General features: G+C 48.4%; 8 protein-coding genes across 8 annotated transcripts; 2 read left to right on the forward strand and 6 right to left on the reverse strand.

Annotated features, from left to right (window-relative positions):
• Window positions 1–3,180, reverse strand: UHO2_04007 (uncharacterized protein; the record flags this gene model as incomplete). The annotated part of the gene is made up of 4 exons (XM_041559964.1): window positions 1–925; window positions 983–1,158; window positions 1,192–1,501; window positions 1,592–3,180. The coding sequence occupies 4 exons, from the start codon at window positions 3,178–3,180 to the stop codon at window positions 1–3; spliced, it is 3,000 nt and encodes a 999-aa protein (XP_041415898.1).
• Window positions 3,181–9,301: 6,121 nt separating this feature from the next.
• Window positions 9,302–10,280, reverse strand: UHO2_04008 (uncharacterized protein; the record flags this gene model as incomplete). Its single annotated transcript, XM_041559965.1, has 3 exons — window positions 9,302–9,804; window positions 9,898–9,992; window positions 10,096–10,280. 3 exons carry the CDS (start codon window positions 10,278–10,280, stop codon window positions 9,302–9,304), a joined length of 783 nt encoding a protein of 260 aa, XP_041415899.1.
• A 589-nt stretch (window positions 10,281–10,869) lies between these two features.
• On the forward strand, window positions 10,870–11,292 carry UHO2_04009 (uncharacterized protein; the record flags this gene model as incomplete). The annotated part of the gene is made up of 1 exon (XM_041559966.1): window positions 10,870–11,292. One exon carries the CDS (start codon window positions 10,870–10,872, stop codon window positions 11,290–11,292), a length of 423 nt encoding a protein of 140 aa, XP_041415900.1.
• An 831-nt stretch (window positions 11,293–12,123) lies between these two features.
• Window positions 12,124–13,107, forward strand: UHO2_04010 (uncharacterized protein; the record flags this gene model as incomplete). Its single annotated transcript, XM_041559967.1, has 2 exons — window positions 12,124–12,442; window positions 12,521–13,107. The coding sequence occupies 2 exons, from the start codon at window positions 12,124–12,126 to the stop codon at window positions 13,105–13,107; spliced, it is 906 nt and encodes a 301-aa protein (XP_041415901.1).
• A 977-nt stretch (window positions 13,108–14,084) lies between these two features.
• On the reverse strand, window positions 14,085–15,341 carry UHO2_04011 (uncharacterized protein; the record flags this gene model as incomplete). Its single annotated transcript, XM_041559968.1, has 1 exon — window positions 14,085–15,341. The coding sequence occupies one exon, from the start codon at window positions 15,339–15,341 to the stop codon at window positions 14,085–14,087; it is 1,257 nt and encodes a 418-aa protein (XP_041415902.1).
• A 1,199-nt stretch (window positions 15,342–16,540) lies between these two features.
• On the reverse strand, window positions 16,541–16,882 carry UHO2_04012 (uncharacterized protein; the record flags this gene model as incomplete). The annotated part of the gene is made up of 2 exons (XM_041559969.1): window positions 16,541–16,589; window positions 16,770–16,882. 2 exons carry the CDS (start codon window positions 16,880–16,882, stop codon window positions 16,541–16,543), a joined length of 162 nt encoding a protein of 53 aa, XP_041415903.1.
• Window positions 16,883–20,508: 3,626 nt separating this feature from the next.
• Window positions 20,509–21,042, reverse strand: UHO2_04013 (uncharacterized protein; the record flags this gene model as incomplete). The annotated part of the gene is made up of 1 exon (XM_041559970.1): window positions 20,509–21,042. The coding sequence occupies one exon, from the start codon at window positions 21,040–21,042 to the stop codon at window positions 20,509–20,511; it is 534 nt and encodes a 177-aa protein (XP_041415904.1).
• Window positions 21,043–23,089: 2,047 nt separating this feature from the next.
• On the reverse strand, window positions 23,090–23,958 carry UHO2_04014 (uncharacterized protein; the record flags this gene model as incomplete). Its single annotated transcript, XM_041559971.1, has 3 exons — window positions 23,090–23,176; window positions 23,249–23,861; window positions 23,933–23,958. The coding sequence occupies 3 exons, from the start codon at window positions 23,956–23,958 to the stop codon at window positions 23,090–23,092; spliced, it is 726 nt and encodes a 241-aa protein (XP_041415905.1).
• Between the last annotated feature and the right edge of the window lie 476 nt (window positions 23,959–24,434).

Below are 24,434 nucleotides of genomic sequence, written 5' to 3' on the forward strand. Positions count from 1 at the left end.
TCAATGGTTGATATAGACCATATCACCCACTTTGAACTCGATGTCCTTGTGCTTCCTGTTATACTGGTCTACTGATCTATGTTGTGCCTCTCTGATCTGTTCCTGGAGGTACTTGCAATGCTCCTTCCCATCCATGAGGTACTTGAAGCAACCTGGGTCATTGACTCCCAACTGTTGAGGGATATCAGGATGAGCCTTAGGGTTCCATCCATAGCATGCAAAGAATGGTGAGACACCAATGCTGTTGTGGACTGTGTTGTTGTATACAAAGGCTGCAGTGTCCAGCAGGTCGGCCCAATCATTCTGCTCATAGTTGCAGTACATCCTTAGGTACTGCTCTATGACCTGATTGACCCTCTCTGTCTGACCATCAGTTTGAGGATGGTAGGCCATGCTAAGTGAGTGCTTCACACCCATTTGTTCTGCAAATGCCTTCCATGCTCCTGATATGAACTGCCTGCCTTGGTCCGAGACCATGTGATCTGGGTATCTGAAAAGTCTAACCATGTGTCCATATAGCAACACTGCAGTCTGTTTGGCCATGACTGTCTTATGGGTTGGAGCTAGTATGGCAAACTTGGTCAGCCTGTCCACAATGATGAGGATGGAGTCATAGTTCCTTGATGGTGGTAATCCTTCGATGAAGTCAAGGGATATGGAGCCCCAGGGCCTGTCTGGTGTTGCTAGTGGCTGTAGCAAACCATATGGATGGTGACAAGGAGCTTTGTACCTAGCACATACAGGACAACTTGCTACATAGTCTGCAATCCAAGCTGTCATGTTTGGCCACCAGTAATGTCGTTGAGCTGCCTTGATGGTAGCATCTCTTCCCACATGTCCAGCAGTGATGCCATCATGGCATTGAGTCATCACCATGAATCGCAGGTGCTCTACAGAGAGAGACTGTCCATCTACCTCTTTGGCACTCCTTGAGTGTCAGTTGTTGGTCCTCCCTGGCATGGTCACTTTGGGGATAACCAACCTTCCTCCACTGTACCATAGGTTGTCCTTGACCTTGAAGGGCTTCTTCGTATGTATCTCCTGTAGCTCTTGGTCTAAGGGCTGGAAGATCTTGACCAGGTCTCTGAGACCTTTTGATGCTATGGACTCCATCGAGATCATAGGGGCCACTAGGATCGAGTCATGGTCTGCTGTCTCCTTGAACACTCAAGGATGCAGTAGTTGCCTCACATTGTGATCCTGCTCCTCACCAGCTGGTTGCATGTCTGTCCTTCTGGTGAGAGCATCAGGTTCACCACCTTTGTCTCCTGGTCGATACTGCAATATGAAGTCGAAGTCTGCTAGTAGTATTGCCCATCGAGCCTGACGACCTGTGATGCATCTCTGTGACTTGAAGTACTTGAGGGCTTCATGGTCAGTGAGGATGACCAGTTGGTTCAGTAGTCCAGCTAGCATGTGTCGCCACTGAGTAAGGCAGGCAACCACAGCTAGGAGCTCCTTGTCATGGATTTCATAGTTCTTCTCGGCAGAAGACATCTTCCTAGAGTAGAAGGCCACTGGATGCCATCATCCTTCATGCTCCTGCTTGAGTACTCCTGCTATAGCAAAGTCACTTGCATCAGTCTCCAACCTTGTTGGAAGATGGTAGTTGAAGTGCTGAAGCACTCCTGCTGATGTGAAGGCCTGGATGAGCTTGTGGAAGGCCTGTTGGGCCTCCTCTGGTAGCTCGAACTTCTTGAACTGTTCTATAGGCTTTACCAGTGATGTCAATGGCTTGGCTATGCGAGCAAAGTGGGCTATGAACCTTCGATAGAAGTTGGCAAAACCCAGGAACCTCTGGATGTCATGGATTGACTCCAGCATTGGCCACTCTTTGACAGTGTGCACCTTTTCTGGGTCCATCTCTATACCCATTGGCTTGATGATGTATCCCAGGAACTCAACTATCTTGGTGTGGAACTCACACTTCGACAGCTTGGCAAAGAGCCTGTTGCTCCTCAAGCGAGTGAGGACCTCGGTGACATGCTTCACATGTACCTCCTCAGTGTCACTGAAGATCAGGAAGTCATCTAGGTATACTACCACATATATCCCAATGATGTCTTGGAAGATGTCATTGATGAATGACTGGAAGTGCGCTGGAGCATTGGCTAGGCCAAAGGGCATCACTAGGTACTCATAGAGTCCCAACTGAGTGCCAAAAGCTGTCTTCCATTCATCTCCTTTAGCAATCTGGATGAGGTTGTATGCTGCTCTAAGGTCTAGCTTGGTATAGATCCTTGCCTTCCTGAGTAAGAACAGCTGCTCCTCGATGAGGGGCAATGGTGCCCTGTTCTTGACAGTGATCTCGTTGAGACCTCTGTAGTCCACACAGAGTCTGAGACCTCCATCCTTCTTTGGTACAAAGAGCACTGGTGATTGTGCCGGGCTCTTCGATGGTCTTATGAACCCCTTCTCGAGGTTCTCATCCAAGTATCTCCTCAACTCGGGCATCTCCTTGGGTCCCTTAAGGTATAGGGGCCCTTGAGGTGGCTTACCTCCTTCTATCAACTCGAGGTGGAGATCATGCTTGGTATGATGGGGCAGCTTGTCTGCTTCCACCTCATCAAACACATCTCGCAGGTGTTGGTATGGCTTTGGTATGTCTGCAGCCGTCACCACCTTGTCTACCTCCACCTCCATCTCGACTCCTTTGTCTGCGCCTGTAGGTACAAAACCAAAGGCTGGGAGTGATGATGGTGGTTCCTCTAACAGCATGAACCCTATGGGTCCATCTTCCAGAGCTGCTTGTAGTATGTGCTCTGCCGAGACAAACTCGTTACCATGGAGGGTTGGTCTCTTAATGGTTAGGTCCCCTGCTCTTGCTGCTTCAGGGGGTCTCCTTGGGGGTCGGTCCTGCTCCTGAGTCTTGAACTCCAGCTGGCCCATATCCCATTGTATGGTGGGTTTGAGTCTCTGTAGCTCGGTGAACCCCAGGATGAGGTCATAGTCAGCAGTGTCAGCCACTGAAGCTTCAACCACACCCAGATTGTGTGTACCAATAGATACCTGCATGCTCGCAGAACTATTGATGGAGAGTTGGTGCCCAGTGACACCATGGATCGATCTTGTTTTTATGGGTTTTGTGGGTTTTTGGTACTTACTAATGAAAGAATCTGAGACTATGGACAAACCAGCACTGGTATCAGCTAGTATCCAAGCAGGATGGTCTTGAACCATTCCAGAGAGCTCCAGTACTGCTTTGCCTCCACTGGTAGAGAAACATACTTGACAATCTTGATATATACAGAGTGATGGCGAGGAGGTTTGTGTCAGGGGTCTCGCGCCTGAAACCCAGGTCGGTCTGTCGAGATACTCGGTGACTATCAAACTGTGCGACAGCTATTGTCTCGGTATCGGTGACTATCAAGTTGTGCAGTGACAGCAGGTGGCGTTTGTTGTATATACTATCATAGGTTTCGGCTGACCTCTGTGGACACTCAGTTCAGGGGTAGCTCGGCACAATCAATATCAATGTTATGATGACACCAAGGTCTGGTGTGAGTGTTGATGATGATGAGGTTGATGGTGTTGGTGATGAGATTGGTGATGTCGATGATAATGAGGTTGATGGTGTTGGTGATAAGGTTGGTGGTGTCAACACGAGTGTCCAGTGTGTTGACTTGATGCTTGAAGTGATCCCCGGACCGCAGTGGACTACTGCCTTTGGTTCTATCTTGATCCGGACTGCTAACCTGCTATGGGCGCCTTCGGACGTCAGGTAGTGGTGATACAACACACACACTACGATGAGGAGCAACCTTTGATGGATTGCTGCTATGCTGACTGAAACTAATATATACTTATGCTGAAGTGATAACTAGTTATGGTGAGTAGAGTGGATGAGGATCCACTCGACCTATGATGATGAGAAAGCATGGTTATATACCTCTACTCAGCATCGCCAGCGATGCTGCTCCTGCTCTCTCTCTCCAGAGAGTACCTTCTTCATCGAGTACTGCTCAGGGGCCTCTCCTGCTTGGCACCCCTGTGCCTCTTGAGCTGTGTCGACTCCTTCGACACTGCTCCTCCTCCTCATGACCTGATGTCAACCCTTCGACACTGCTCCTCCTCCTCATGACCTGGTGTCGACTCCTTCGACACTGCTCCTCCTCCTCATGACCTGGTGTCGACTCCTTCGACACTGCTCCTCCTCCTCATGACCTGGTGTCGACTCCTTCGACACTGCTCCTCCTCCTTTGATCAGTGACAGTTCCTTTGGCTCTTGTCTCTCGAGCCCCTGAGTGGTAACCATCTGCATGCTCCTTGAGCTTGGTCCTCTTCGTGGCTGTGCCTGCTCCTTGAGCTTGGTCCTCCTCGTGGCTGTGCTTGGCCCTCCTTTGCATGTGAGTCCATAGGAGTCCATGGTCTCCATGGAGACTGCACTATGCTCTCTACTGATCTCGACTAGATCTTCGATACCTGTGCTCCTTCCATATGAACCCATGACCCTCCTGCTTCTTGAGCATCCAGGCCCATGACATGGGTCTCCTATCATAGACTCATCTCCTCCTCCTGCTTGGTCTTCTGAGTGAGAGAGGTCCATCATCTCCTCCCTGCTCAGATGAGCTCATTGCAACTGTTCCTCTCGTTGTCCCTGTCTGGTAAGCTCTAGCTGTGCTTCCAATAGAGTGAGTAGTCTATCGAGCTTATTGTTGAGGTCTGGGTCCATCATGGTGATTGTGAGGAGCTGCTTGAATGATCCACTCTAATGTCAGGGGTCTTGTGCCTGAAACCCAGGTCAGTCTGTCGAGATACTCAGTGACTATCAAACCGTGCGACAGCTATTGTCTCGGTATCGGTCTTGATGAGTTAGTCACTCAGTGACTATCAAGTTGCGTGATGGGTGGCGTTCGTGTATATACTATCATAGGTTTCGGCTGACCTCTGTGGACACTCCATTCAGGGGTAGCTCAGCACGATCAATATCAATGCATAGGTTGTGATGACACCAAGGTCTGGTGTGAGTGTTGATGATGATGAGGTCGATGGTGTTGGTGATAAGGTTGGTGGCATGGGTGATAGGGTTGGTGGCATCAACACAAGTGTCCAGTGTGTTGACTGATGCTTGAGGTGATCCCCGGACCGCAGTGGACTACTGCCTTCAGTTCTATCTTGATCTGGACTGCTAACCTGCTATGGGGCGCCTTCGGATGTCAGGTAGTGGTGATACAACACATGCACTACGATGAGGAGCAACCTTGATAGATTGCTGCTATGCTGACTAAAACTAATATATACTTATGCTGAAGTGATAACTAGTTATGGTGTGTGTAGAGTGGATGAGGATCCACTTGACCTTTGATGATGAGAAGGTATGGTTATATACCTCTTCACAGCATTGCCAGCAACGCTGCTCCTGCTCTCTCTCCAGAGAGTACCTTCTTCATCGAGTACTTGTACAGGGGGCCCCTCTAGCACCACTCCTGTCCTCCTTGAGCTATCGACTCCTTCGACACTGCTCCTCCTCCTTGCTATCCTGCTTGTTTGGCACCCTTGTGCCTCCTGAGTGGTGTCAACTCCTTCAACACTGCTCCTCCTCCTCAGGACCTGCTTGCCGGTTCCCTATACACTGCTCCTTCTCCTTTGACTGGTGACGGTTCCTTTGACTCTTGTCTCTCGAGCCCCTGAGTGGTAACCATCTGCATGCTCCTTGAGCTTGGTCCTCTTCATGGCTGTGCCTGGCCCTCCTTGCATATGGGCTCAGTCCTCCTTTGCATGTGAGTCCGTAGGAGTCCATGGTCTCCATGGAGACTGCACTACGACCATGCTCTCTAATGGTATCGACTAGATCTTCGATACCTGTGCTCCTTCCATATGAACCAGTGACCCTCCTTCTTGAGCATTCAGGCCCATGACATTGCGCACCTGAAAACCGAAATCTATGGTTAAGGTCAATTAAAATCAACCTTGGCGAAATCTACCGTAAAAGCCTTCTATTATCTTTCTCGCTGGAATCTGCTGTAGAAGCCTTCTAGGATCTTGTCAGGGGTCTCGCGCCTGAAACCTGATATCTGTAGTAGAACCACTTCTATTACAGATCCCATCAAGATATGTGGTAAGATACTGTGTATTATTATTTTGGTCAAGCTCTGTCATAGAAGGCCTCTATGACTTTCCTTGCTCAAATATGTGATAGATTGATTGCTATTGCAGGTTTCAACTGACTGCTGTGGACACTCTGTCCAGAGGTAGCTTGACACAATCAATAATGATGGATGTATTGCTATGACACCAAGGTCTGGTGTGATTGATGTTGTTGGTGCCAACACAAGTGTTCAGTGTGTCAACTGAGTGCTTGAGGTGATCCCCAGACTGTAGTGGACAACTGCCTTTGGTTCTATCATTATCCAGACCACTGGTTTGCTATGAACTGCCTTTGGACATCAGTGAGTGGTGATACAATACACACACTATGATGGAAGCAATCTACTTGATTGCAACTTTGCTGACTGTAACTAATGTATACTTATGTGAAGTGATAACTAGTTGTGTATGGTGTAGAGTGGATGGCAATCCACTCTCCTCCTATGATGGGGAGCATGGTTATATACCTTTCTTGTAGTGTCACCTGCAACACTGCTCCTTCTCCTCCTCCCTACTGTCAGCGGTCGTGTGCCTAACACCCGACTCTCTGTGGAAGGGGCCATCTCAGCAGATCTCAACGAGTTCTGGTAAGGAGAGTTGACTGAGTGTATTTCTCGGAGAACTGGTGAGGAGGCTCCTCTCAAATGGATAACCATGATACCCGATGAGTGTGGCCTGGGGAACAGATATTGACTAACTGCTGTTGGCACTCTGTACAGAGGTAACATGGCAAGTTCAACTCCTAGCGATGGTGTAGTACAATGCTGGTGCAAGTGTCGAGATGTCAACATAGTACTGAGAGTGACAGAGCTAGTGCTCAGTCAATGTTGTTGACAGTGGTTGGGTTATAGGTACTGGTGGAAGTTCCAGGCCCATGGTGGAGGTTCTGCCTGTAGTTGTGGTGCTACAGCATTGATGTAGGTGTCAATGATGTTGTATACAATACTCTTCACTTGATGATGAAGACTCAAACTTGTAATGATTGCAATAGATGATATTGCAATGTGCGATGTATAAGGAATGTTACTGTTCATGTAGTATAACGTATGGTTATGATATCTGTGTAGGTATAGTAGAGTGGATGAGCAGAGGCTCATCCAATAGCATGAAAAGACAGTATATATACAGACCTGTACTGAGCCAAAACCACAATCTAGTGCTACCACACAACCCACATGTGACACTGCTCAGGCCTTTGCTTGGTAATGCTGACTTCGGCACCTTCCTGAGCTGCCAAGCCTACTACACTTCCAGAGTGATTGTTCCCAAGCAATATATCATGTGTCCAATCGATTTCGATCAACAATGTTGACACCCCATGTGTACAACAGGGTGGTGCTGCTCTCCAGCCCTCCCATATGTTCCTGCCACCAGCAGTCCCCAATGTCCAGCAAGCTGCAGTCATTCACCAGATCTCCCTGGGATCCACCGAGTTGGGCTCTTTCACCAGCCCTCAGCCGATTCACCTCCCTGTCTGTGCAGGTGGCGCAGACTCCATTTCGGCTGACTGGCTCCCGTGACACCTACTATCCTCCCCATCCCTCTTGTGATGCCACTTGTTGGCATCACTTCCCTTGCCTCCTGTGGATGGACGGGCCTTGTGCTGTCTCATCTCCATTAGAGGGCAGTCCCACTTCATCTGAGTGGCGACTTGTGCCCCCTTCCATTGCCCCCTGGTCATTGGCACCCACCTGTTGGCACCACCTCATCATCATGCCAGACCCCTACTTCATCCAGTGGTGTCCTCCCCTTGTACAGTATCCTCCCCTTGTTGTATTGGTGATGGGGTGCCTCTCTGACCAATTCTCATGAGACCTGTCATACTCAGCATGATATTACACGTGCGATAACTCACCGTTGATTCTTCTGTAGGCAATAATTCTATTGTGGTCTGGATACCTTTCACTATTATCAAGTGACTGTTGGCATTACAAACACTCATGCTATGACAGACATCACATACTATACTTTGGTATAGATACAGCAAGACATCTCCAACTCATCAAACATGCCACATTGCCTCTGAACAAAGTGTTCACAGCAGTTAGTCAAAATGCATCAGAAGTCAGTCTTCTGATATTTCCCATCGGAATCCTCCAGAAGGACCTTATTTGATAGGTTTCACTGAAATCAACCAGAACTAGCTTTTCCAATCGAGTCTGGGGTTCAGGCGCATGACTGCTGACAGCTAAGTGGCTAGGAAGAAAAACCTTTGCAGCTGGGAGGGGGAAGCAAGGAGCATATAGCTAAACAGGCCATCTGATGTTGCAAAGTGAAGATGTTTGGTCCCGATAACTGGCGATCGGGGAGAGTCTAAGTACGATATCACTTCTGGTTTAGACAGAAACATATATACTCAATTGACTAAGTGTGGCAAGAGCCTAGTGCTCGCAGCTTGATATATATACATATGGGTGGTACATGCCGAATGTGGGAGTTGCTATACTTAATGATCCAGCCACACTCGTCTCCGTTTTCCGATGCCTTTCGGAGCATTAAAATTCATTTGCATGTAGCCAAATGTGCACTGAATGATTCATCACCATCACCACGACTTTCCGCTTCATACTCACAGTGCGGAAAGCGATCTTCAGCAACATGCTGTTCAATTCCACCATCTCCTCGAGACGGAAATGTCGGACTCCAGGTTGAATGCCGGCGTAGTAGGTGCAGGCAAAGTGAGCCAAGTAGTCCATCTCCCTATCCTCAAGTTGCTTTCCGGACATTCCTGAAAGTGCTGGCAAAGACAAGGCCGCACGCGCAGAGGCTATTCGCAAAGAAAGTGGCAGATTACTAGCGGGTGAAGCAGGTCGGAGACAGCATTCAGCAAGCCCCAGTCCAAGCCGTTTGCCTTTGTCTTCCGCACCCATGCCTTCAGCTCGGATTCGTCCCGCAGACACCAGATCTCCGCTCAGCAGAACCGTAGTGAGGAACAATTCAATTCCACACGTTCGGTCTGACATTCATGGCGAGCGCAGCGACTCTTCTTCAGATGTCATCTTACGAACGAGCTCAGTGCGAACATCATCAACCTGGAACAGGCCGCACACGAAAGCGCTTCTGGTAGCAAGCTTTTGATGCATCGCAATCGGTTACAGCCACGGCTTACACATCAAAAGCAGAACAAGAGATGGTATATGATGTAGCATTGTTTGACAACCAATGAGACCTTTTTGTCCCTGAGAGGAGATACGAAGCCCAGCCAGCCGACAGCTTACTCGAGCCTGGGCAGAGGGAAAACGGGCAAGAGCTTCCATCCTTCCTCGGCCAACATCACCGAAGTAGCGGCATAGAACAGCGACACGCCCACCACGATGAACAATGCACCGGACGCCTTTGCAATCACCAAGTCCTCCACTCCCTTGATGTAAGCTCCACCGAGACAGCCAAGTGCGACAACGATGAGGAGTGCTGCACCAGCGACAGGGCCTGAGGTACGGAAGGAAGCGAGGAAGATCAAGAAGATAGGGATGAGCGAGATGAAGAAAACCATGGCAGAGGCTTTGTAGAACTCGGCTACACCTGCTGCTTGGTTGGCTCCACCGAGAACGTAGGTTGACTGAATACCGGTCCAGGGAAGGAAGAGCAAGCCAGTACCACCGATCAATCCAGCAAGAGTACCAGAGATGGTGGCAAGGTAGGTAGAGCCCTCAGCGTAAGAAAACATGCACGCGGCAAAGTTGCCGATCATTCCGAGCGGGAGAGCGATGGCCATGTCTGTAATAAACAGCCCGTTCAAGAGAAAACAGAAGTCAGCAAACAGCATCACTGGAGGAGGGACCGTGCCGATCAGTGTAGGTTTACACTCACAGATAGCAGGGTTGGTGATACCGCGGTGTCGAATCAGAACGAAGCCAAGCATCAGCAGCGAGGCGCCAGTAGCGATGCAAACCAATGGGAACGGGCTAATACCACAGGCAACAAACAGAAACAGAATACAGTCATTGTTAGGTACACTCTTTCGCCATCGAGCATCTCTACGCGAACGCTGTTGGAGCCATTACTCACTTTGCGATCCTTCGGTGGTAGATAGGGAAACCAGGCTGCGACGAGTCCACCTCGTGTCCACCAGCTGTCAATGTTCGTGTCAATCGGTGACCCTTTGAAGTGACAACATGGTCGCTGCCGTTAGGGTCCTCGACGAGACCCCACTGCTGCTTGAGGTTTGGGTGCTTGTAGTTGTTGATCGACATGTTGGCGTGCTTCTTCGACGGTTGTGATGGAGATCAGAAACGAATGATGATGGAGATTGAAAGATGGCGGTGGTAAGGTGAAACGGAAGGAGGTCTACGGGAACTCGTAGCGATGAGAATGGAGGAGAAGCTGACAAGGTGAAGAGGGCGAGAGGTGTGTTGATGAGCAAGACTTGACCGAATCGCTATAGCTGGGATTTGACTTTGCGGGGAAGTTGCGGGGCAAGCACGTCGACAGACGCTACTGGCACAGTCAGGCTGTTGCTATCGGACGCCAGATGAACCAAACCTTCGTATGTGCAGCAGCTCAGACTCGCCTACAGTGTAGCAGCTATGGGCAGGGGGCTCTAAGGTACGACGCTAGTCTCGGCAACGCAGACCAACCTCGCGGACGCTGAGTTACTCTGATCTTTCGAGCATGAACACATCCATCACCCAGGCACACTGCACAGAGAATTGCAGCTTTGCAGTGACAACACCGAACGGGACAACCTAGTGTGACCTTGTTTCACTCCGGCAACAAAAGCGGGGTAAGGGAGAGTTGTCTACGGCATGTCATCGTGGCGAAAGTGCGCGGAGGTCGGTTGGAATGTCAGCAAGCGATTGTGTTGCGTCGAGGTGCATCACATACCTGCCGAATTTGAGCGACGAAGCTGGCCGCGGCGGAAAACAAGGCGAGTTTGAGCGAACAACATCGTTTGCTCTACGCAAGGAGACCAAATCAAGTGACAACAACGACGAAGTTGGCTGCTCCGTGCACTCCAATCCTCGTGCTTGTCATGGTGCTTGGCTTGTTTGTGCCACCGAGTCATTCTCAAAGATTGACATTCGAGCACAGATAGGAAATGGCGTAGGCCAAGCCCTCGGAAGAGTGGAATTGACGAATCGATCGGATCGCGATGGAAGCAGAGATGTTGGCGACAAAGGAGAGGAAGCAAACATGAACTCCGTCATTGACGTACAATATGTTACCCCGCATTCCTCTTCCGCCGCGGCCGGCATGCAGGCCTGACACTCCGACAGCCGCTTCAACAGTCAGACTCACAGTCATGGTGTTGTGTTGTGTTGTGTTGTGTTGTGTTGTGTTGTGTAGCGTTGCGTTGCGAGTCAGCTTATTTCTCCGCGGCTCGGCCACATCATTGTTTTGTGTTCTGCTCGAACACTCGGGTGGTACAAAGGGCATGCGGTCACAACAACAGAGCCAAGCTGACCATTCCCCACATTCGAGTTAGAGTAACTTAGACTAAGCATTCCACCCGGGACAAGACAAGGCAAGTTTTTGGATCTCCTCCGCCCTTTGCTTGATCTTCCTACCTGCGTCCTCTCTTTCTTGGACGTACACTGAGATTATGGCACTACCGAGGGTGACTGGTAACTCGGCTCGGGGCGATGTGTCATTCTTGCCCCGTCATGTTGACCATTCTCTCCTGCGGCTAAACCAACATACCATCACTACTCTCTACCCCTCTTTCCCGTGCATCAAGCCGAGAGAGAGCGTGCGAAAGTGTGTGAGCGTCCTATACTCGGCTCTGCAAATATCCCTGCGCTTTCCCCGCATTGTGCAAGGAACCTCACTTGGTCTGTTCTCATCGAGGCAATACACCGTGCAGTCGTTGCTCCGCATGATAACGAGCGAGAAAGTAGGCATTGACTGGTGTAACATCCCCACACACGAGAATCTTGCTCGAGCCCTGGTTGTTGTCTATCCCGCATCTCATCACTGGATATCCCTCAGCCTACCTTTCCCTTGCTCTTGCTTCCCATCCTGATTATTATCTCTCTTATCACCATCACCTCCTTCTCGCAATCCCGAATATCAAAGACTGTATAGAGCTCAACAACCATGTCGCAGGCCGTCAACGCAAACAGTCACCAGTTGACTGCAGCTACTCCTCACTCCGCTGACGGTGCTGCTACCGCCAACGGTCACTCTTCACCCGTCAACAACGGCAATGGCTACACCAACGGCCATCGCAACGGACACCAAAGCTTTGACAACGAAAAGGGAACCATGGCTCATCAGGCACCCATGTACAACGGTGCTGGATTTGGCGGTCCCACTATGAGCCGAACTCTCACCCCTGGAGGTCACTTTGCCGATGATGACTTGCTTGCTATCGCAAACTCTCATCGTCGTATTGGTAACCCTCTTCCTCTCGGAGGTAAGCATTCACTCACCTTACAATCTATGTTTCTCTCGCTCGAATACTGATGCCTCTGCTTGTTCTGTGAATATATAGTGTTTGGCTTCTCGACCACGACTCTCCTCCTCTCCCTATACAACATTCAAATCCGAGGCATCGAGATGCCCAACGCCGTTCTCGGTTTCGCTCTCTCCTATGGTGGTCTCGCTCAATTCCTTGCTGGCTTGTGGGAGTTTGCATCAGGCAACACTTTCGGTGCTACCGTATTCTGCTCCTTCGGCATGTTCTGGTGGGGATATGCTGTCATCCTTATCCCTTTCTTCGGTTTTGAAGGCACTTACAACGGTGTCCCTGGTATCTACTCAAAGGGTTCTCCTTATGCGGCTGAAGCGGAAAGCGCCATTGGTCTCTACCTCTGGATCTGGTTCGGTATTACTACCATCTACCTCATCGCTTCTCTTCGTGGTTCGGTCTCGCTTTTCGTATTGATCTTCCTCCTCTGGATCACTTTCATCATGTTGGGAGCTCACGCCTACACTGGTATTGCTGCACTGCAGACCGCTGGAGGTGCATTTGGCATTGCGACTGGATTTGCGGGATACTATTTGGGTATCGCTAGTTTCTTGAGCCCTTACAACAGTTTCTTTACCTTGCCGGTGATTCCGCTTGGAAAGAAGGATTAAGGAAGACATCCAAAGTGTTCTTTGTAGAGGCTCTTTGCATTTGTGGAAAAGATGCGCCAAGGGTCGCTTTCTCTCTCCCTTTTAATCGCTCTCCCTGTACTGTAACGTATTATCTGCCGCTCAATGGAGTGATACCTTAGGTACTTGATGGTTGTTCCTGCCGTGCCAAGCTTGCCCTTCCTGGGACAGGCTACATTGATGGAAGCATCACTGTTTGTCTGCTCTGAGGACATATCCCGATGCACCGAGATCGCCGATTCAAGACCATCAGCGTTGGCTGGCGATCCGTGCAAGAAGGCTCTTTAAAGTTGAAGGACGTACAGCAAATAGCGATGATCACAAGTATCGATTGCTATGATATGTGAGGACTAAGTACAAGATAATGACTAGTATATATATATATATGTGTTCCAGCGTTCTGTGCATATGTGTATGATACAGAGATGTGCTGCCCAGTATATGATGCTGAAACATGACGGAGGCAACTATGTCGGCTATCTGTTAACCGGGCATGATACAGATCCGACAGTGTGAGATCATATCGGTCCGCCCGATCTCCGATCAGATCGTATTTCCCCGATTCATCGTCAGATCGTGTTCTACTGGATCGTCTTTTTCAGCAACTTCTGCTTCCGAGCTCACATTAAACACCAACCTCACTCACTCGGATATAAACCACATCATCCGAATCGATTACCGCGATCGGCATCAGCATGCCAGCTGATAGATAGCCAACACAGTATCTCGGTAATCTCCATACTATGCTTCAGTCTCATTGTCCTCGTAAGACACATATATATACACTAGGGATCGTCATGTACTTAGCTATGCTCCTCATCGCAATCGATACTTGTGATCATCGACATTTGACGCACGCCCTTCAACAGAGCACACAGACACAAGCGTCCGTTCCATCCACTGGGCTTCCATTTTGTCTTTGAGGACAGTAATACACTTTATGCCGTTTACAACGCTCACTACTGATGAATGTTCTCCTCCCGATTCCTATACTCCTTAGCATAAACCAAGAAAGTATCCATTGCTCCCAACCCCCCTTGCACCGACCTCAACAGCCACGCAGGCAGCACTTTACTCAAATAACTCATCCCATACATCGCCCTTGGAATGTAAACAATTCTACTCTTATCCCCCTCCAACACTTGCACAATTTTCCCTGCCGCTTCCGGAATAGTCAACGTCGGCAGCATGAATTGATCGCGGGTATCGATCATCCTTCCCTCCGTCATCTTACTTTCGATCTTCAGCGGGCAGATGACTGAAGCTCTGACATTATCCACCCTGTGATAAGCCTGCAACTCACTCTGCAGTGAAGAGTGGAGGGAAAGAACGGCTGCCTTAGAGGCGTTATAAGCTGCATTTGCTGGGAGTTCGATGTACGCCGCTCCAGATCCGATGGTTAAGATGTGACCTCCCCAACCGTTTTTGGCTTGCTTGTAAGGTCGATCTTTGACTCCGCCATCCGGGAGCATGTGCTCGCCGAAAGTCTTAAGACAGGCCAGAACACCGTGGTAGTTGACCTCTGAAACTTGCTTGGCCAAATGGTACGGGAACTGTTCTTCTGTGTCGAGCAAGAATGAGTGTCGAGCGATACCTGCACCGAGGACGAGCATTGTAGCGTATCCCACCTTTTCCTCAATTGTCTTCTTTGCTTTCTCCAAGGACTGGATGTCAGTCACGTCGGTTTGGACATATAACGTTTCCAATCCGTGTTCTGACTTCTCTAGGAGATCCAACACGACTACAGTGGCTCCTTTTTGTCGGAGCATTTTGGTTATGTGTCCGCAAATCCCACGTGCACCGCCGGTGATGACTACTACATGTTCGTGCCATCGAACATTTCTCCTCCCTTGTCGGTTGATCAAGAGTCGGTTACCAATTGCGTTGACCGTTTTCAGTAGCCGAATCAGGAGGTAGTATTTAGCGAGACGGTTGCCGGGGTCGCTCCAGCCAGCAACAAAGTCTGTGAAGAGGGAAGCGAGTTTTTCCCTTCGACTCAGATCTTTTCTCTCTCGCAAGAATTGAAGGTTGTTTAAACCACCGACAATTCGAACGAAAGAAAGGATGGTAGCTATGAGAGAGAGGGTAGGAGAGTGGAACAAGGGCCGAAAAAGATTGTTGATGACGACATCGAGAGTAAATGCGTTGGGTTTCGTACGACGGTTGATGGCCGTTTTCAGCTTGTCGTTGAGTGGGATAGCTGTCGGGTTAGACATTTTGGGTGGTGCAATGATGTCAAAGAGAAGGATTGTAGAAACTGGTCACGCAGAAGGAGAGAAGAGGGGAGTACGAGGCTGAGCCTAAGTATAAGAACGAGGATGGTAGGCTTTACCCCGCATCTCGTACTCGGCGGAAACTATGCACTGACTGGGCGGAGACCTCTTTTCACGTACTCCAACAACCCTTGGCGGCATAGAGCGGGTACCATTTTCGAGTCCAGAGTTTCCCCACACGTTTTTGGACCTTTTCTTTTTTTCGTTGCTCATCAAATTCTCTCTGAGAGACAGATGTCAATCGCCGCCGATCGACCTGGAGAGAAGATTTGACGTGTGACGGATGTCGACAAACTACAATTTGCCTCGAGCCCAGGATCAACTGTCGCATCTTAATGGGGACCACACACACGCAAGTGGCGGTCAAGGTCGAACTACAGACACTCTGCACGTTTCGTGCTGTGCTCAGAAACAGCGATCATATTGAACAAATCGCTAATCTTCGATGATTAGTAACAAAAGCGACGCAGAGAGACGGACAACGAGCACAGTCTTCAGCCAGCTAGATTTCTAAGGTTCGATCAGAATCATTATCTTGACTGCTCAACCCTCACAAAATCATCCCCGAGGTCTGCAGTCTTGGTGTCTTGAAGTCTGGCCCTAATGCAGTTTGGATTATAAACGTAGACATAACAGTTGCGTCCGTCATAAAGGACAAAGATCAGAAAACAGCTCGAGACTACGACCCGCAACTTCTGCACTACTCACAAGGGGCTGTAACAGCAGGCTGTAGTGGGGGGCAGGAGCTGATGCTGTTCGTATCAAGCCACGATCGTGCTTTGACATTGCTTACGCGTTACGCTCACCTTGTTTGTATCCATAGTAACAGATCAGGAAACTGTCATCGACGTGCTGGGCATGCGCGCGGCCCTCGCGAGTCGCGACATCTGACAGCACAATCGAAGGTCGAAATAACCCAGTCTTGAAATAAAAGGACGCCTCTGAAGATGGTTGAGTGTGATTGATTGCGGATGTATCAGTAGTGCGTAAATTTCAATGACATTCACCGTCCGCCTAGAATTGGATCGGTTGAGCGCAAAGGCGAGTGGCAAGAATGGTGGATAATTATATCGTGAAAAGCAACAGAAGCTAGACCAGCATTCAGAGAAAACGATCACATATGCAGTTGAAGTCCGTCCACCTCAGTCCGTGCCATCATCCTTGAAGGCCTTCTCGAAACCTTCGTGTGAGCTATCAGGCTAACCAGAGCGATTCAACTCATAACCAGGAGGACAGTTTTTGTCACAGGAACAGCTGCTATAGTGAATGCTACCGCACCAACATCATCATCAACCCGGAGAGGGGAAATTTTGTCAGCAATCAGCAATCAGCAAGCTCCAATCTCTTCGTTAGAAAGAATTTGTTTCTTACGAATTACCACAGCAGCGTGAACCATTGGGGCATTTGCACTCGTCGGCCTTGACAGTGGCGATGAAAATGACCATCACGGCGCAAAGAGCGAGGATGCCGGAGAAAAGCTTCATGATTATTGCGTGGTGAGAAGGTGGCTTTTGGTATGGGATGAGATACTTGTTCGAGGGAGAAGTGAGTTTGAGAGTGAGCGAAGGAGCGGATGGAGAAAGGGCAATGGACAAGCCGTTCTACCGGCTTCTTATCCACTTCTTCTCCGGCATAAGTAGGCTCCGCTTTTCTCTCGGAGCTGGAGCAGAGCTTATGGGACTACAAGAGACATCGACGTGGAAGAAAAGTTCGTTCTGTTGGAATGTGAAGGTTTGATGGTAGGATGCGGTGTTTATTACGTGTAGCGACAACGAACGTAAGTACAGATGGATGGTGAAAACTACTGGAGCTACTATCTGAGTGCCGCTTCTTATACCTTTCATCAGGGTACGGAGGCCAACGAAGACGACCCTCTCCTTTCTAGAGGCTTCCATTCTAGAAGCTTCCTCTTGACCGATATGCCCAAGCCTTATCGGGTTACCGGTCTTAACGAGCCGATATGCCCGATATCTCCTAACACGTTCTGAGTGAGAATCTCTTGTATCGAGTCATGGCAAGAATAAACATTCTGATGAGATGGGGGGTCTCGTGACTATGATACGTTGTGCCATCTGGCGTGGGCGTTTATACAAGAAACGTATCAGGGGTATCAGCTCAGTGCCCCACCGTTGTAGGGGCCTGGCTGCTTTCGTATCGAAATTGAGGTTGGAGACTGACAAAAAATGAGATTAGGGAATTTCATTTTTTTCTTTTCTCGAAAACTCAAGTTTTTTTTTTTGAGTTTTCAATTGCATTGAATATTCATTACTTACAATTGAAGATAACAATTAATATACGGCGTTATCGGGGTCACGATCAGACTCCCTTTACCACAGCTGTATGTTCTATGTAATGCTTAGTTTTTTTTCATAGTGTGAACCTAAATGACAAACACATATATATATACTCCATTCGCCACTCTAGTCCTATCCAGGACAGGATGTGTCACTTCATTCATACTCCTGTGTTGCTATGATACTGGGTACCACTGAGCTGTCGCCATGACAACAATCATGTACCTCATTGTGCTTCTCACTTAAGTAAGCCTCCTGTACCTCGGTGTCTCAGCTGTGACACATGCATCTTGCTTGAGATGCCAACACATCTTCAACTCCCCCCTTCGGTGGGATCTCCAGCCCTATCATCCTAGCCAATTGTGAGGTGTTGAGACCCTGTAAAGGTTTTGTCAAGACATCTGCAATGTTGTTTGCTGTTCTGACATATTTGATTGCCACATTGCCCTCTTGCATGTGATTGTGGATGAAATGATACCATGTGTCGATGTGCTTTAACTTCCAATGTTTGGCTGGATCTTTACTCACCTGTATGCACCCCTGGCTATCTGTGTATAGCATGGGCTGAATGTCTGTGATCTCCAAGTCCCAGAGCAAATATGAGAAGAACAATGCTTCTCACACCACTTTGGAAGCAGTGACAAACTCTGCTTCAACTGCTGACAATGCCACACATTTTTGAATGTGAGACTTCCAACTCACTGGACATCCATACACATATGTTATTGACCCCAAGGTGCTCCTTCATCCATTTGTGGGATCAGATGCCCAGTTTGTGTCAGTATATGTTGTTACTGGTGTATCTGAGTGCTTGTTTGTCTCCCCTCCTAAGTGCAACTGATATTTGTTTGTCTGGTTCAGGTACTTTACCATGTGAATGGCTGCCTTCCATGCACTGTCGATCAGGATTGACATATATTGCAACAATACGCCAACAGAAAAGGCAATATCTGGTCAGGCTGTGTTGGAGACCCATGATAGTTGGCTGACCAACTCTTGATACTTCTTTGCTCACTGAGGTTCACATCTCTTGCCTCTGGTGACATTCACTACACTCAGCATGGGTACCCAAGATTTCTCATTTGCTCCTCTTAACCATTTGTTCACCATTTCTTTGATGTATGCCATTAGGCCCAGAGATATCCTCCTCTGTCTTCTATCATGTGTGATCTTGATACCCAGAAATTCTTTGATCCTTCTGTTGTCTTGCATCTCCCATTTGTCCATGATCTCTCACTTAGTGCAGTCTACTTCATCATGACTGGGTGATGTTTGTCAGCGGTCGCGCGCCTGAAACCTGAGATCTGTGGTAGTATTGATACTATCACCGATTCTGTCGAATTATGTGACAGCACTAATGGTATTTCGATTCTTAGTGAAATATATGACAGAACCATCTCTGCTGCTTTTCTCGTTAGAATCTGTAGTTGTATTATCATTATGACAGATTTCGACTAACTGCTGTGGACACTCCATCCAGAGGTAGCTTGGCACGATCAGACTACAATATGACTCTAAGTGAGCTTGATGTTGACACCAATGGTCTGGTGTGAGTATGGATTGATGACACCAACACAAGTGTCCAGTGTGTCAGCTAACGCTTGAAGTGATCCCCAGGCTGCAGTGGATGTCTGCCTTCAGTTCTATTGTTATCTGGACTGCTGGTTTGCTACAAACTGCCTTCAGACATCAGGAAACAGTGATACAACACATGCACTTCGATGAGGAGTAATCTGTTGATTACTACTATGCTGACTGTGAACTAATGATACTTATTGCTTTGAAGTAATACTAGTTTGTTTGATGAGTAGAGTGGATGAGACTCCACTCGACCATTTGTGATGAGGAGGTAGGACTATATACCTCTTCGCAGTGTCGCCAGCGACACTGCTCCTGCTCCCTCTCTCCAGAGAGTACTCTCTTCGTTGAGTACTGTACAGGGGTCTCCAAGAAGGCACCTCCTCCATATCAAGCCTTGTCCCTCCTGTCTTTCCTGAGCTGTGTCAACTTCATCGACACTGCTCCTCCTCTTCATGTCCCTTTTGCCAGTGTCCTATACACAGATCTCCTTCCTTTGACTGGCAATGGTTCTCTTCTCCTCCTGTCCTGTGGGCCCCTGAGTGGTAACTGACTGCATGTCACTGAGCTCGGTCCCTCTTGCATGTGAATCATCATATGGACATCCTTACTACTGATCTCTGCGGAATCTGCCACACATTCTCGCTTGCTGCAGATTCTGGTGGGATTCGTGATATCAACGATGCTCGTGCCGATTTCGCTGTGGTCTGCCATAGAGTTGATTCTACTGCCAATCTCAGTGAACTCTGTCACAGCTCTGACGATCTACCCGATTCCACGATTCCTGCACTACCTTCATATGAACTTCGGTCTTTCCTCATTCTGCGCACCCAGGCCCATGACAATGTTATCAGCATGTCATCCACATATGCTGTAATGATCATGATCCTGTTGCCTGTCCCTCTTGAGTATAGGCATGGTGCACTCAGCATGCAATGAAATCCAATCATCTGGAGATGTGAGTCTAACTCAATGTTCCATTCTTGGCCTGATTGTTTCAGACCATACAGTCCTTTCACTACCTTCAACACTTTTCTGGGTGGTATTTTGATTCCTACTGGGGGCTTTAGATATACATAATGGTGTATAGTGGAGTTCAGGTATGCTTGCTTTACATCAATAGAGTCTATTTCCCAATCTCATACTGCTGTGACAGTGATCACCCCTCAAATGGATTGGATGGGTGCTACTGGTGTGAAGACCTCTGTGTAGTCAATGCCCTTGCATTGGGTGAAACCTCATGCCACAAGCCAGGCTTTGAACTTTGTCAGCATGAGGTTTGCATCAGTTTTGATCTTGAGTACCCAATGTGTGTTGACAGTATTTGCACCCTTCAGGAGGTCAGCAATCTCCCACATGCCCATTGCTTCCAATCCATCCAGCTCCTTTTGCATGGCCTCCTCCCAGTGCTTTCTGTCTTCTCCACTCATTGCTTCATGTATGGTTGGGTCCAGGTTCTTTCTCCATTCCAGTAGTGTTGCTACAAGTCCAAAGAATTTGCTGTCAATCTGAGTTTCAGCAGTTGATCCTTGTTCCATCACCTCTGCTGTTCCTCCGCTTAACCTTTCTTCCAAATCTGTCTCCATATCCATGTATTCTTGTAGTGGCCCTTCATCTGTTTTGTCAAATATATTTTCTTTGTTGTATCCTAGATCTTTGAAATTCTCTTCTGTCATCATCACTGGAGGTGCCTTTGTGTCAACTGGTTGCCACTCTGTTCTGTCTGACCAGCACTTTGATTCCATGAATTTTGCTGAATTGCTCCAGAACATGTTTGGATTATAGTCTGGACTGTAGAAAAGCCAGCCTTTTCTCTCTAGACTGTATCCCAAGAAAATGGATGCGATGGCTTGCTGGTCCAGTTTCTTGTTGTCCTGTTTGACTTTGGGTATGTTTACCCATGCCAGACAACCAAACACTCATAGGAGTCTTAAAGCTCACTCCAGCGACTTGCCAAACATTGCTTGATAAGGGAACTCATTATCAATGCTCAGAGTGAGGTTTATTTTGAATGCTGCAGCTCTGATTGCATATGGCCAGAACTTCTTTGGTAGTCTCCTCTGCATTAGCAATGTTCTCATCTTCTCTCCAAGGGTCCTGTTCATTCTCTCTACCCATCCATTTTGTTTGCTGTTGTACCCTATGGTGGTTTGCCACTCTATGCCCTTTTCTAGCGACCATTCTAATGCATCATTGCTTTTCCATTCCATTCCTTGATCAGATTGGATTGCTTTTAGCTTCCAATCTGTCTGTGTCTCCAGGAACAAAACAATCCTTTTGAGTTGCATAAATGCATGACTCTTTTGTGTCAATGGCTGTGCATACACATACTTGCTATGATTGTTGACCAGCACCAATGTGCATGTGTACTCTGTCACATGGGACAAATCTATTATTAGATCGATGTGGATAAGATCCAGGGGCCCTATGGCTCTTTTGCCACTACCTTGCCCCATCTGAGTGCTTGTGCTTTTGGATCGTATGCACTGCTCACATGTCAGAGCAGTGTTTGGATCCAATTCCATGGTATGCTTATCTTTTAACTTGCTCGTGATCACCTTAGCTTTATCTCTTCCTGGGTGTCTGAGATGCTCATGCCATAGTTGTTGCTTTGAAACTTTTGGCTCATTCTTAATATGCTCGAACTCCTCATCAACACCTTCAAACAATGGTGTTGATGTGGCCATCATGCTTTCTTGCCATGTGTCACCTTGGAACTCCAAAAGTCCTTGCTTGCAATTCTTTGCAATCTTAAGTGTCATGCCATTTGTTAGAAAAATTTGACCACCAGTTGTGTCCAATATCACTCATGCTCCTTCATCCATTAATGAATTTGTTGACAGAAGGTTAACATTAAGGTGCTTCACATATAATACATTTTGTAGGGAGATTTCCCCATAATCTGTTGATATGCTTGCATCTCCTATAGCTGCCACTTCCAAGACCTCGCTTCCAGCAGTAATTATCTGCTTTCGGCAAGTTCTTGGATGGATGAGCATGCTATAGTCATTCACCATATGATAACTTGCCCCCGAGTCCAAGATCCAATGAGCTGTTTCTTTTGTGTTCAGGGGGTCTTGCCATTTCAATGGGAGGGTGAGGGAGCACCATGCTTCCTATTTAGGTTTAGCGAGGGGGGAGTCTTTGGGAATGGTGACCAAGGCATTGCATTGACTAATACCATGTCCCAGTTGCTTGCAGATCCAGCATCAGATTTGGCATGGTCTGCCTGTGTTCCTCGAGCTCATGTGGCTGTTGTTGGCTTCAGCTTCGGTCTCTCCAGCCCATTCATTTTGATTGTCATTGCCAGCGGTTCTAGTGCTGGCTTGTCAGGGGTTGATCTTTTGTGCAGGGATGCTCTCAACAGCAGTCTGCCAGATGCTTAGTGCAGTGGCAAGGGTGTTGAAATCGATTTGATGAATGGTGGCAACTGTCTCCTTATACACCAGATGCTGGATCATGCATTTCTGCAGAGCCAAGAACAATGTATCATCAGCAAATGGTTTGCCAAGGAGGCTACTTTCAGTCTGTATGGACCAGATCTCTTGAATTAGCTTTCTGGCATCTGAGTGAAACATCTTTACATCATTGAGCTGCAAGATGAGTGCAAGTCTGTGAGACATCTTGGTGGCTTCATTTGTGAGACTGTTTTTGATCTTTCTTCATACTTGATTGAAAGTAAGGTACTCCTTGATTACATCTAGAATGAGGTAATTTACATTGTATTCTCTGGTAGTGTCAATTGTTCCATGCAGGGCATTGATTAAAGCATACTAATGAAAGAATCTGAGACTATGGACAAACCAGCACCGGTATCAGCTAGTATCCGAGCAGGATGGTCTTGAACCATTCCAGAGAGCTCCAGTACTGCTTTGCCTCCACTGGTAGAGAAACATACTTGACAATCTTGATATATACAGAGTGATGGTGAGGAGGTTTTTAGAGCAATGCATGCCATCAGTGCATCACCCCACTGACATTTCCCTCGTCGTCGTCATCATCATGCTCCTCCTCATGACCGGGGTCCATGGGTTGCTGGTATGAGCTGAGGTCCATGGCCTTGGGGTCACCCATCTCAGTGCTGCCTGTGTGGCCATCTCCTGAGTCGGTGGCCTCCTTGAAGGGGTCTGCTGTGGTGACCATAACCTTTGGTCCCATGGGTCGAGAGCTAAGAGGGTCTACCCTCCTGCTGGGGCAGTCTCTGGCCCAATGGCTGATACCCTTGCATACATGACAGGTGTTGATACCTGATGGAGCAGGGCTTCCTTGCTTCGAGGGTTGGGTGGGATGATGAGGAAGGGGTCGGTTAGTTGGTTGGTTTAGGTTTTGTATAGTTGCTTGTGTAGTTGCTTGTGATGGTGATCGAGCTGGATAAGGTTGAGTGGGTTGTCGGATGGGGATCGAACTTTGATTTGGCTGAGACCCAGTTCTTAGTGGGGGTGATGTGGCGTTCAGGAGTGAGTGTCTAGCTGAGGACTGCTGTAGTAGCATCCTCTGTCGATCGATCTCCTCAACCTCTCGGTACCACTCCCATCTCTTTCCAGGTGGATTCCTCTCGAACTTCTCCTGTATGCTACAAGTGAGACTACCTCTGAAGAGATCAATCACTAGCTCATTGTCATCTAGGTTGACCTGTCCCTCCAAGTCTCTGAACTGCTCTACATGATGTGTGGCAGCACCAGGAGCATCATGTCATGGGCCTGGATGCTCAAGAAGCAGGAGGGTCACTGGTTCATATGGATGGAGCACAGGTATCGAAGACCTAGTCGATACCAGTAGAGAGCATGGTCGTAGTGCAGTCTCCATGGAGACCATGGACCCCTATGGATTCACATGCAAAGGAGCACTGAGCCCATATGCGAGGAGGACCAGGCACAGCCACGAGGAGGACCAAGCTCAAAGAGCAGGCGCAGCCATGAGGAGGACCAAGCTCAGATGGTTACCACTCAGGGGCTCGAGAGACAGGAAGTCGACACAGGAGGAGGAGCAGTGTCGAAGGAGTCGACACAGGTCATGAGGAGGAGGAGCAGTGTCGAAGGAGTCGACACCACTCAAGAGGCACAGGGGTGCCAAGCAGGAGAGGCCCCTGAGCAGTACTCGATGAAGAAAGTACTCTCTGGAGAGAGAGCAGGAGCAGCATCGCTGGCGATGCTGTGAAGAGGTA

Source organism: Ustilago hordei (genome assembly GCF_900519145.1).
Source record: "Ustilago hordei strain Uho2 genome assembly, contig: UHO2_contig_07, whole genome shotgun sequence".
Classification (NCBI taxonomy): domain Eukaryota; kingdom Fungi; phylum Basidiomycota; class Ustilaginomycetes; order Ustilaginales; family Ustilaginaceae; genus Ustilago; species Ustilago hordei.